Raw genomic sequence first — 13079 nt, forward strand, 5'->3', positions numbered from 1 at the left:
GTGTTGATCTTAGGCCTATGCTGCAGACCAGATTTTTGTTGGTCCATGGCTTCATAAAAATACAATATCCTGGAAAACAAAACTTTGTCTGGCCAAAAGCTATTTGACTCAACCAAAACAAATGCTGGAACAAATATTTGGAAAAAGAGTTCCCCATAATTAGACCTGACTGTAATTGCAGCAAATATTTGTATAATGACTTTATTGCAGGAATTAGAATGTTTATTTTTGCCCAATTTGCACATTATCAAGTATGTCCACACAGCATTAGGCATATTTTGCTTTTACATATCTGAAGAGACGAGATGCTATCAGTCTGCACACTGCAGACTAATTGCATCTCCTCTCTTTATACTATGTTAGCATTGTGAACTTGTAAATCTGATATATTCAGCACAATATCATTGTCAACCTTCAACAGCCAAGCTAAGCTACAGTCAAGTTCACAACATGCCTCACTGAAGCGTGCACGACTCGTCTCGTCTCACACGCACACGCACAACACACAGCTCGACAGAGCGGACACACCACCACACACCGAGGTCTTGTTTTGACTTTTGAGCAAGGCCAATTTAGGCTAGGCTAAACGAAAGTTCCTATAATCCTACTCTCCACTTTGCTCTAAATCAGGGTTGTCAACATTGGACTGTCAGAATCCAGGAGATTTATTTTTGGGGGGTGCGCGGAACTCCCCAACCGGGGTCTGGGGGGTCCTCTCCCCAAAACTTATGAATAGATATATTTTCCTGTGTTCTGTTGAATTTTGTGCATGTTTGATACATGTATCAGGCTTACTTTACTAGCATGTGTACAATTTCAGCCTAATATGCCAAATGTAGGAGTACAGATCTGATGACAGAAGCAAAAGGACATCTTTAATAATGATTTCTCATCTTTAAGTCATTACTTAAGTGAATATCTGTATGATCTTTCTTGCATGTATTGCCCCCACCCCTAAAGCGGGGGTCTGGGGGTCCTCCCCCAGAACATTTTTAACAAAGTAGATGTAATTTCCTGTGTTCTGGTGAATTTTGGGAGTTTGATACAAAATCCAGGAGAAATCCAGGAGATTTGCCAATCCAGGAGACTCCCAGGAGAGGGGTTCAAAATCCAGGAGACTCCTGGGAGATCCAGGAGAGTTGACAAGCCTGCTCTAAATATGCAACGTGACTCGCCACCTGGACTAACAGTGAAATGAATCACTTTGCTCTCTCTCTCTCTCTCTCTCTCACACACACACACACACACACACACACACACACACACACACACGAATATTAGGCTAATGGCTGACTGACTACTAACCTAATCAAATGTTAAAAAAACTAATTAAAAACCCACCTCTTGATGATGAAAATCACTGGTTCGGTTAATCACTGGTCTCATGTTGAAATATTTATCCCACATTACACACAATATATCAGGAGAATATATTTTTAAATGTGCCGCGAATCTGTCAGGGGGGTTCTGTGGTTTGGTTTGTTTGGTCCGACTCCGACCTATAGTCCCTCCGCTCGCTGCTGGAGGAAGTAGTCCTTTCTTGTTTAGGTCTACTTTCTTGTCTATTTTATTTGTAATTTGAATAGCCAATGTCTATGATTGTATTGTATGGATAGTTAGATGATGTCCATTTCAACAAGGTTTAAAGCATTGGTTCTCGAAATTGGGTCCGGGGTCCCACTCTCCAGTGGTCACTGGTTGAGTTTCAGGGGGTCCCCAGCAAAATGAGTTAACATAACTAGCCCTTACCCGTTCAAAGATATGAGCTCCGAAATGATGTGCAGTGTGTGGATTATGGGATGTGCACTGTGCACACAGTAGGCTATATGAGGGATGGAAAGTAACTTTAACTGGTGCTTGCATGCTAATATGTAGGAGCATCAATGTAAGAAATACCCGTTCCATTTAATGGCTACAGAGATACTGTGTACCGTTCTGCATGATTTTGGACAACATCTGTAACAGGGCCAGAACCCCCCCCCCCCCCGCCCGCCCGCCCGCCCGCCCGCCTGCACACACACACACTCCCCCCCCCGTGTGTGTGTGTGTGTGTGTGTGTGTGTGTGTGGTTTGTGTGTGATTGTGCATGGCCTGAACAACAGCGCCCCTCCCTTAACATGTGTGGTCACAAAAGGTACTGTAGGCTAAATAGATATAGATACACCATAAAAATGCTAATATACAGCATACGATTTGTGAAAGTGACAAACGGGCTTCACAGTTATGTCAGGTGTGTTCATATGCTGATGGTGATGCGATTTCAGATCAATTGCTCCAGCCACCGAGGAGAAACGCTGAGACAGACAGACAGACAGACAGACACTCACTCACTCACTCAGACATTCGCAAAATTATAGTATAGATAAAAATGCTAATATACAGCATACGATTTGTGAAAGTGACAAACGGGCTTCACAGTTATGTCAGGTGTGTTCATATGCTGATGGTGATGCGATTTCAGATCAATTGCTCCAGCCACCGAGGAGAAACGCTGAGACAGACAGACAGACAGACACTCACTCACTCACTCAGACATTCGCAAAATTATAGTATAGATGTAACATCAGAATCAGTTTAACCTAACCACTGTAAGTGTAACCCTATGCTTTTTAGTTCTATTGTCCACATGCAGTTGGGAGAGTTTAAATAATAATTAGGAAAATCCTGTGGGAGTTTTTGACTGGTGTGATTAGGCCTACCTCATACTAACTCATTAGGCTATATCAAAGATTTTTTTGGGGGGGTCCCCAGATGAGAGTGAAGTGACAATTTATGGACTTTTTAGACCTTTTTAATGCCTCCAAGAAAAAGACAATTACTGCATAAAAATCAACAAACTAGTCAAACATTGCATTGGCAAAATTGTCAAATAATAAAAGAAACAAAGAGTCAAAAATTTGCCAATCTACAAGCTCACAGATTGGCTATGAGCTTGTAGATGTAGGCCTAGTTATTTTCACTATATTTATCTGTGGAACCAAGTCAAACAAAATGTCCCGAGTTCAAACGTGATTATTTTAAAGGGCCAAGCAGTGGTTGAGAACCACTGCTACAGAAGTTGTTGGAGATGTTTGCAATGGATCATGGATCCATGCCTCTGAACCCTGGACAGCACTGCAGTCTGCTCTCATGCAGAACAAACATGGCACATAATCCTTATGTACACAGAGCCCACCATGGATTGAAAGCAGATTGTAGAAGCTTCAGTGATATCTTGCATTGCCATCAGCGTACTGTAATTAGCGCTGTATGACATCTCATATCTGATACAGTATACTGTGTAACTGGTTCCTGTGAAAGACATTTGCCAACTTGGCATTGAGTGTCATTCACTGAAAAGGGAGAGGAGGACATCTTGACATCTGATTAGCAGGCCAGCATGTTCTTTTCTTCAAGTGAATCATCAAGACAGAACAGGACTGGATGTTCTCATCAATACAAGGATGAAGATGGTCATGATCCTGATGAATAAAGCAAATCTGATTTTTATTCTGGTGAATTAATTAATTGGTAGAGAACATCTTGATGGGGGGGGGGGGGGGGGGGGGGGTATACAGCCCATTTCAAGATCTGCTGTATATGAGGTCTGTTAAAACCTAATCATCCTTGCAGTTTGGGATCTGATGAACTGAAACGGCAACATATTTTAGTGGTACAGCGTTATAAACAATATGTCTGTTATTCAGGATGACACAGACAGCTGACTTATGACCAAGGAGGTTACCCGTGGTAACTTTGAATGTGCATTGAATAATCTTTTATATACTGGAGGCTACAAATCAAACTCAGTGAAACATTTGGGGCGTAGCTAGAACATACATTTGCCAACATATACAGTACTAGGGGCGTGCTTTCATTTTGGCCTAAAGGCGTGTTCTGTGGGACAAACAACTATTATCATAGGGGCCAAGGTCAACTGACCACTAAGACCAGAAGAAATTCATGTAAAGATGGGATATTTGACTATACCATTGTTAAAATCCAATAACTCAACCCCTCAGAAAAGGGGAAGCCTTAATCTATCATTTCAAAGTGCCGTTGCACTGTCAGACTTGTCACTTTATACTGCATTTACACAGATGCAGTGATTGAAACCGCTGTAGTGGGCATGCCATGTGGCTAGGTGGCAGTGACTCACTGCCAGATAGACCAGCGACACGTTTGTTCTACGTCCCATCACAGCCGTTGTGCTTGCTTTGTTTACTTTCTCCAATGACGTTTTGCCCGTTTACATGGAGACACGACGGGAGCGGAGCGTCTGCAAAGATGACCACTCGAACAGGTGTTGGTTGCGGATTCAACCCCAGAAAACGCTGTTCGGTAAATTTGGCAGATCTCCCTTTAATAATTGAGCATCTTTGATGCAGAGCCTAATACCTCCACATCACAGTGGCAACATAAATTCAAATACCAAAATGCTCTTCCTTATCAATAGAACTTACGTTTATATTCAGACAAAGAGGTTAAGTTCCAATCAGCAAGAAAATCCTCAAATCTTTCATAACTTTTTTTATTTCAAATATAAATAATACATAAAATACTCATGTGCACATCAAGTCATTCATACAGAATTCATGTCTTGGGACAGTCAAATCTACGCCAGTAGTGTCAACTGTGAAGAGGGGCTCTCATCAAAACAGAGATAAAATTCACAGAGCCACATTATGTGCACTAAACTGATCTTTCTCCTTTTTACATTTGTCCACTCCACACACATCTAGCCAAATGTTGTGCCCCACATCACCAGAAGCAGAATAATCAAGCTCAACTGTAGCAAGGAATGGGTTAACTGCCATGTTAACTCAATCCATTAATGGATGCAACCCCATTGTCTAAATCCAGCTTGGTTAGCTACGCATCGTTTCTTAAGGGAAAGATTAAGAAAAAAGAAATTGACTGTGGAGCACAATTAACTTTCATGGCGTGTGCAGTTATTTTAATATCAACTAATGTTATGCAAGTGGGGGGAAAAAAAGACTCGGTAGCTGCATTAGTGTGAAGCTCTGCTCTGGGTCCTGAAAGAACTACAGTATTGCATCACACATCCTTCTGTGTCATCTGTCACCATCAACATCATATGGAAAATGCAGGTATATTAAATAAACGCTATACAAGAAAACTCAGCGGTTTTGATGAGCATAACACTCAGCAGCTGGGAATTCAAGCCATGTCGGGCTTCTAGAGGAGTAACAACTTACAGTACAAAGGTTTCCATATATACACAATATATTTAACAAATAGGAAATGTATAGCAAATAGCAATTATAACTTTCTTTTAAAACTCTCAATGTAAAACTTATGTGAAAAGCCAGTTAAAAGCAAGTAGTCTGAAAATACAATGTTGCACTAAACCTACACATTGATGAATCATAATGACATTCCTCAAAAACTATTCTTGCAACAAATGTATGATTGGGTTGTTAGGTTTCAATGCCAATTTGATGCTTTTTATGGAATGCTGACATCATGTGATTTCAGCCTACAACCTCCAGAGAGAAACTACAGACAACTGCCTGAAAATTATGCATCCTTTGTGAGAACTAAATTACACTATACTTTGTGGCAAAACAAGCACAACTTTGGTTAAAAGAAAATAGGTTGATAGACTTAATACAGCTTTGGTCATAATTTAGATTGCCTTTGCAAATACAACTCAGAGTGTGAACAAAAGTACAGTCCAGAGGAATTGAAGCAAAACTAGTCGATTCCCACCGTGGTCTGATTATTAGGTCCACCCCCAACCCCAGTTCTAAATCACTCATCTTTGTCATGGTTGGCATTGCCATTCATAATTCCATTGGAATGGTGTTCCCAGGTCTGATTCTGTAGCGACTTGGGAAGCCTCTTGCCCTTGGTGTAGGCATGGTACCAGAAGTTGAGGAAGAGGAACAGGAAAATTAGGCCGTAGGAACCGATGATGTAGATGAAGATAGGAAACTCGTAGTGGCAGTCTGATATAAAGAAGTACTGGGAGATGTGAGTGGTCACCAACGCAAACTGGACCTGGGAAGGAACAGAAGAAGGCAATGATTAATCAAGGTAAATTAAAGGCAGCACATGTAAAAATAACCCCAGGCCACATGTTGTTCAGGGTAGTGTTCTCACATCTAGCAGACTAAAACAGTTTGTAATGACTGAAATGTTTTCTAAGACTTAAGTGTGACACCCTCTAACATCTTAAAGGCCTCATTAACTAAGCTCGGGTCTGCACATAGTGTTAGTGAATTAGGCCATACGGTGTCATACTGCAAGTTAGGTTTTGGTCCCACAAAGACCAAAACCCACAAAGAATGTCCATCGACAGCGGGAAAAATAAGTATTTGATACTGCCAATTTAGCATAGGTACACTTCAATAGACTATGTGACAACCAGGAATAGTTTGGTGACCACCGGAGACTCGGTTGACGGCCGGAATTTAGACGGCACCCGGGAGCAGGTTGGGTTAGCGCCCCATCCTGTGTCTTCCGTGAGGAAGAAGCCCAACAAATCCACGGTCAGGCCTTTAGGAGGGCCATTCAACTGCAGCAGCTGAATGGAATGTTTGGATTGGGGTCTGGTGCAACGCACAGGTTCTGAACCTGGTGAGAGCAGGAGAGGACCTGGTGAGACGTAGGAGGAGCCCGGCCAGGAGTCAACCCATAGAGCCTAGTTCTTCCACGCGCCAGAATAGTACCCCCAATCCCGGCAGAGTAGTTCCGGTGCAGCACATTGAGTGACCCTGTCTTTCCCTAATAGGACTGATCGTGGATAGCTACTGGGACGTAAGTCGGGACTTGATCAACCCCGGCTGGGTCACCTGGGCGAGGGTGTATGATGTTGCGAGACCCGAAACACCCGTCGACCCCAGGCTACATCACTGATGATACGTCCCAGTTGCATCCTTGTGATGTTTTTCTTTTTTTTTTCTTTTTTTCATTCAACTGTGAGAGACAGAATCTAAAAATAAATGTCCAGGAAATCACATTGTATGATTTTTAAATAATTAATTTGCATTTCATTGCATAAAATAAGCATTTGATCACCTACAAATCAGCAAGAATTCTGGCTCTCCCTAGTGGACAGGGGTCTTTTATACAGATAACTTCGAGAGCCAGAATTCTTGCTGTTCGGAAGGTGATCAAATACTTATTTTATGCAATGAAATGCAAATTAATTGTTTAGAAATCGTACAATGCGATTTCCTGAACGTTTTTTTTTTTTTTTAGATTCTGTGTCACAGTTCAAGTTGAACTGTACCTACGATAAAAATTGCAGACTTCTCAATTTTTTGTTAAGTGGGAAAACTAAATTGGCAGTGTATCAAAAACGTATTTTCCCCACTGTATACATCCATAATCCATACATCCATCAACTGCCATGATAATTGGAAAAGTGTCATGACGATAGAGTAGGTTCAGATTGACATTAATCTACAATCTATTAGCAGCTAAATATTGTTCTTTCCCCATCTAAAGCTACTAGTTAAAAATGCTACTTTCCATTCTGTTTTGTCACTATGACAGCAGTATCACTCATAACCTAAGATAGACCCAATTTACTTCTTTAGTGTTGTACAATAGGTGTCAAAGCTGTATGTGTGAACTAATGTCATGTCAGCCAACAAACCAATTGTACATACCAGCTGGACAGTGGTGAGGTATTTCTTCCACCAGACATACTTCTGGAAACTGGGGCCCATGGCAGTCAGGCCATAGTATGTATACATTATGACATGGACCACACAGTTCAGCATGGCATGAAATGTTCCCATACCACCTACAATACAGGGAGATGACAATCAGAAAAATACCATAAAGGAAACATCTTGAAATCCAACATTTGATGAAAGTTTCTATTCGATAATATTTAACTTTGCCTTAGGTTCTCAAACATCACATTTAGATTTTATTTTTGTCTTTTTGGGGTTTTCCAACATAAATTTTAGAACATTACTGAATAATGAAAACTCAATGGGCCAATCCCACTTAGAGAATTATGTCTGCAATTTTGTCAACCAGTTCTGCGAAATTATGCCTGCAATTTTGTCAACCAGTTCTGCGATTAAGTAGTCTTCATTTGTTTCTGTGTATGTACAGTACTAGAGGTTCGCGGCCCTTCGGCACGCTCACATCTAGAGTCCACGCCCGCTTTTTTTTTTTTGAAAAAAAAAAAAAAAGTTTTTTGAATAAAAAAAAGTTTTGGCCCAATTGTGTTATTATTGTTACTATAATAGGCCTGCCAATGTTTTATTTTCATTATTTCAATGTTTTCATTTTAGCCACACACACACACACACACACACACACACACACACACACACACACACACACACACACACACACACACACACACACACACACACACACACACACACACACACACACACACACACACACACACACACACACACACACACACACACACACACACCTCTAGAGGTGAGTGGCCCGAAGGGCCGCCGAACTTCTTGTAAGATACAGGCTCTCGGCTAGCTAGCCCAGTAACAGTGGATTCTAGTTTGTTAATTCCAGAAGAAAAGCTTGGTTGCTGGTTGGCTATTTCTTCCCTATTCCTACTTGTCTTGAGAGCAGAGGGACAGAGAGGAGGGGAGGTAGCAGAATGCAGGCTCTCGCTGCTGCGCGCCCGTTGTTGTATGGGCTGGTGTAGGGTTACAGATCCATGGGCTGGGCGGACGTTAAGATCCCCTGGACTGGGCGGACGTTATAGCCAATTGGAGTGCTGCATTTGGTCGTGTCTGACTGACAAACAAAAACCGCTGGCTGCAGTTCTAAAATGTAATATAAGATATAAAATGATAGATTCCCAACTAATTTCTTATAGAACAATTGCTGTATGATTTTACAACACCTTACAATTATTCCCTATACAAAAGGATTGAAAAATAGGCGATTGTAGATTGGCTAAAGGTTCAAACCATGTCCTCGGCTGAAAATTGCTTATACCAACAAATAAGTCAAATAATGGCCGATATATCGGTCAGACTCTAATTTGTTTGTATTCTTTCAAATCAAATAAAAAGAACGTACCTGCAGAAAAGCGAACTCCAAACCACCAGGTGAAAGGCATGATCGAGTGATGGAATACGTGGAGGAATGTCAACTGGCTGTTTTTCTTCCTAATCACAAAGAAGATCTGCAAACATACACATCCAAAAGTTAACATACACATCCAAAAGTTCTTATAAGGCTGTTATCTAGTGTGCAGTGGTTTGTTTCCCATAATATCTTATTTAGGGGGAGGAGGATTGGGATGTTGGACTGGGAGTGGAAAGGGATGGTGGAAGGGGAACAGACGATAGGGAATATGCCTTTGTTTTTTTAACACAAAAAGCTGGCTAGAGGAATATAATCTCCAGCTACCACGATTGCACAATAAGGGTAACTCATTGCCTTTACAAATACCAGGCCACTTACTGTATCCAACATCTCAATGAATTTTGAGAAGTAGTAAAGCCAACATGTTGCCGCCATCTAGAGACGAGAAAAAACAAATTAAATATTCATTGCAAAAATGTAAACCAAGGGTCCTGGAAACCCATTGCACTGATACTTTTGCTAATTGTATCGTCATGGAAGACCGTATCTCAACATTGAGGAATAAGAAAATTGCCTAATAAATAAGTCTAATGAAGATTGAACTGAGATAACTTACCCTGATAGCCTGTGGTGAATTTGAGTAGTCCACTGGGTCACAGCGGAAGGTGTATCCAGTACCCCAGCCTGACATCACATACTACAGAGGAAGGTGCACAAAACTCAATCAGCAATCATACATTATGCGTTTTGTATTGCAATTTGTATTTTAACTTATTAACTGTACATCAATGGAAAATAAGTCTCAGGACTTTCTTGTGACATCCTCGAATTGCTGTAACCATGTGGTTTTATTGCCTTCTCAAATAAAATCAACTGCCATCAGGGGGTGGCAATGTACCCAGTAGAAAGCGTGCAAATCAGGGAGATACCGTTTGACATACAGTGTGTGTGTGTGTGTGTGTGTGTGTGTGTGTGTGTGTGTGCGCACGCACACACATTTCAAAGAACAGAATTGTTCATGTTATGACCATTAAAACAATACATTTTAAGTTGAAGGAAAATATATATTTTCTTGGGCAGAAGAATGAGAACAAGGAGGTACAAGTATCTGCTTGGTTTTTTTTCCCCCCCAAGTATCTGCTTGTTAAAGGAGGTATTGTCTAAGAATTTACAGGAAGTCACAACTGCCTTTCAGGTTTAACCCCATGTCAGACACGAAAAAGGATTGCAGGGATAATAAACTGAGCATATAACGCTTCTAAAACACAAAAAGCACCAGCCTTCCTACTGTACTTAGTTTTCTTTAGCTTTTGATTAGGTATTACACCAAGTTGGAGAAGACAATGAGATTCTCCATTCTGCTTACTTTCCAAAAAGAATTATGGCATCAGGAAAGCACATGAGTAATGCCAACCAAAAATAGTATTTCACAAAAAAAAGAATATCATCATGGTTGTACCCTTAAACGTAAATTGAAAATGCTCCATTGTGGCTGAGGAGTTCATATGAAAGGCAACATTATATAGCATGTAGTTGAGACCCAAAGGTTGTACAATAAAACATTGACAAAGTACTGCAAATAAGTACTGCAGATATCAGTGGAAAGCTGATGAAGGACAGGGGCAACATCAACTCACCTCATGGATCATGTAGAGGGAGAGGGCCACCACACCAAAGTTGTAGACTATAAGAACTCCCTTGAGGTCAAATCCTTTGCGATTCTCCATTAATCTGGGCCCAAGCGATGTGACAAAGTAGATGTATGCCAAGATGACGATGGTCTGGGGTATAGGCGAGTCAATGAGGAACCAGTCCACTGTCCTGTGGTCTGAAATAGAAATAACATGTTGTCATAACATGTTGTCATATGCAGTGCAAGGTCACCCACCAATCAATCAATACATTAATTAATAATTAATATATGCACATTTTTAAAATAAAAAAAAAGACAAGTCTCACCAGAATGTTTGAAGAAGTCATCATACAGCTGTGCAACTGTGGACAATGAGGACTTTATTGTAGTGAAATCCATCTTTAGAACAGATCCGTACTGCCAACCTAAAGTGGAAGGTTTAGAGGTTAGTTGAGGCATGTGGTCAGTCTGGTCACTAGTATTTGGATGATCTCAAACATTGAAGTGGACCCAGTCAACGCGAAAAACATCTATACTTAGTAGAATTGACAACTTCTTCCCTTCAACACCAAAAATAGCCAAATCTACAATCTCAATGTGTCAAAACATGTTAAGCTAGGAGATCTGCCATGTCTGGCTAATATTCTCCCCAAGTCATGGTAACGAGGGTTCAAGTGATAAATAACTCCTGTTTGAAAGAACATGGGAAACATCTACGGGTAGAACACTGAATTGCAGCCCACTCAGCCGAGCGAATACATGAGCATAATTTATTCAGCATGTGGCACATGTTCCCTGGTACACACAAGGCACATGCATGTGTCCCATACAAATAAAGTGAAGGAGGGAAATTGTAGTTTTACCAAGAGCAGTTAAAGTACATGTCAAGGCAGACATAGAGGTATTGTATGTCTATTGCACAATAGGGATAACTTTATTTAAGCAAAGTCTCGGTCAACAGAACTTCTTCAAGCATCTAGTGCTGACAAATAGCAACATAAATAATGCAAAAAGAGGTCAACTAATGTGATACTTTAGTCAAATGGATTCCAATTATTGTTGCCGTTTTCATTCCTTCTCTCCACTCAGGCACTACACATAATCTTCTGCCTGAACTGTTGTATACAGACTGACTGATGACAAGAATGAGTTCACATATTCAAATTGTCACCACCTGTTGCACCTCATCCCCATCAATGTGGGATGCTGTCATTTTGTGTTATGTTGTTGTTTTTTTGTATTTATCCATGTTGCTATCATTTGTCAGCAGAAACGTTGCTTAAATAAAGTTGTCTCTAATGTGCAAGTACAGAAGGTGTGCAGGTCATTTATTCTATAAGTCTGATCCCTGCCTACCACAGAATGGCTAACTGTAAAGAAACTGGCAACAACCCCGTCATCTCCAAATTGACCAGTTGTTTTCACAGAAATGTAAGGCTCACATAGCTTCAATTCAATTCTCTTAAGTTAACAGTAAACGCCAGCAGTGCAGTAGAGTTTAATAGAACAGTCAGTGGTACACTTTGTAAGAGTAAAGACTTCCAACTAATCAGATACGTTTACAATTAGTATAGGACATATTGATGCAACTATACACATGCCTATATTTATATATTAAATAAGGTTATGTGTTCGTTAATATTAACCTCCCCAAAGCCTGTGAATCAACACAATCCTGTAAGAACCTCACTCAGTGGAGGTGAAGGTGGTCTTGGCTAATGGCTACTGCATAGTTGAGTTAGACAGATTCACTCTCTGGGACAAGGGTCTCATTCTAATCCTTATTAGATAAACAAAAACTACAACTTGATTTATAGTCAGCTTTGTTTGGTGTTGAGACGTGCAAGATTCTGTGTGATGCAGGTACAGCATATTAGGCTTCTTTCATTCAGTAGCCTACAGTACACCTCTTCAGCATGCACATGCAGTGCCTTTAGTAGTGGTGGGAAAGGTACTCAATTTCTTATACTTATGTAGAAATACTGTTACAAGTAGAAGTCCTGAATTTAGAATGTAGGCTACTTGAGTATGACAAATATAGCCTATCTAAAAGCTCACAATGTGTCACTGCAATACATTGTGAGCTTGTAGATCTGCCATTTTCAAATGGCCGAAAATCTATATAGGGCTTTTAAGTGGTTATTCTGATTAATGTATGTTTTGTGATAATAATCAAAATCTACAAAGTAACTAGTAGTAACTAAAATTTTCAAATAATTGTTAATTAAAAGTACAATATTTTCCTCTAAGATGTAGTGGAGTAGAAGTAAAAGTACTGAAAGTTGGAAATACTCAAGTAAAAAGTACAGTACTTGAATAAATCTACTTAGTTACTTTACACCACTGGCCTAACCTCGCCTACCAGGCTTTCTCCCGAGAGAGAGCCTGGTGTTCGTTCACAACAGAGCGT

At 40.5% G+C, this 13079-nt stretch overlaps 1 protein-coding gene across 1 annotated transcript; it reads right to left on the minus strand.

Moving 5' to 3' along the window:
- Nucleotides 1-5754: 5754 nt before the first annotated feature.
- elovl7a (ELOVL fatty acid elongase 7a) lies at nucleotides 5755-11068 on the minus strand (the record flags this gene model as incomplete). The annotated part of the gene is made up of 7 exons (XM_080738629.1): nucleotides 5755-6003; nucleotides 7620-7756; nucleotides 9028-9133; nucleotides 9415-9471; nucleotides 9653-9733; nucleotides 10674-10864; nucleotides 10996-11068. 7 exons carry the CDS (start codon nucleotides 11066-11068, stop codon nucleotides 5755-5757), a joined length of 894 nt encoding a protein of 297 aa, XP_080594755.1.
- Between the last annotated feature and the right edge of the window lie 2011 nt (nucleotides 11069-13079).

The sequence above is a fragment of the Nannobrachium achirus genome (assembly GCF_963921795.1).
Source record: "Nannobrachium achirus genome assembly, chromosome: 12".
Classification (NCBI taxonomy): domain Eukaryota; kingdom Metazoa; phylum Chordata; class Actinopteri; order Myctophiformes; family Myctophidae; genus Nannobrachium; species Nannobrachium achirus.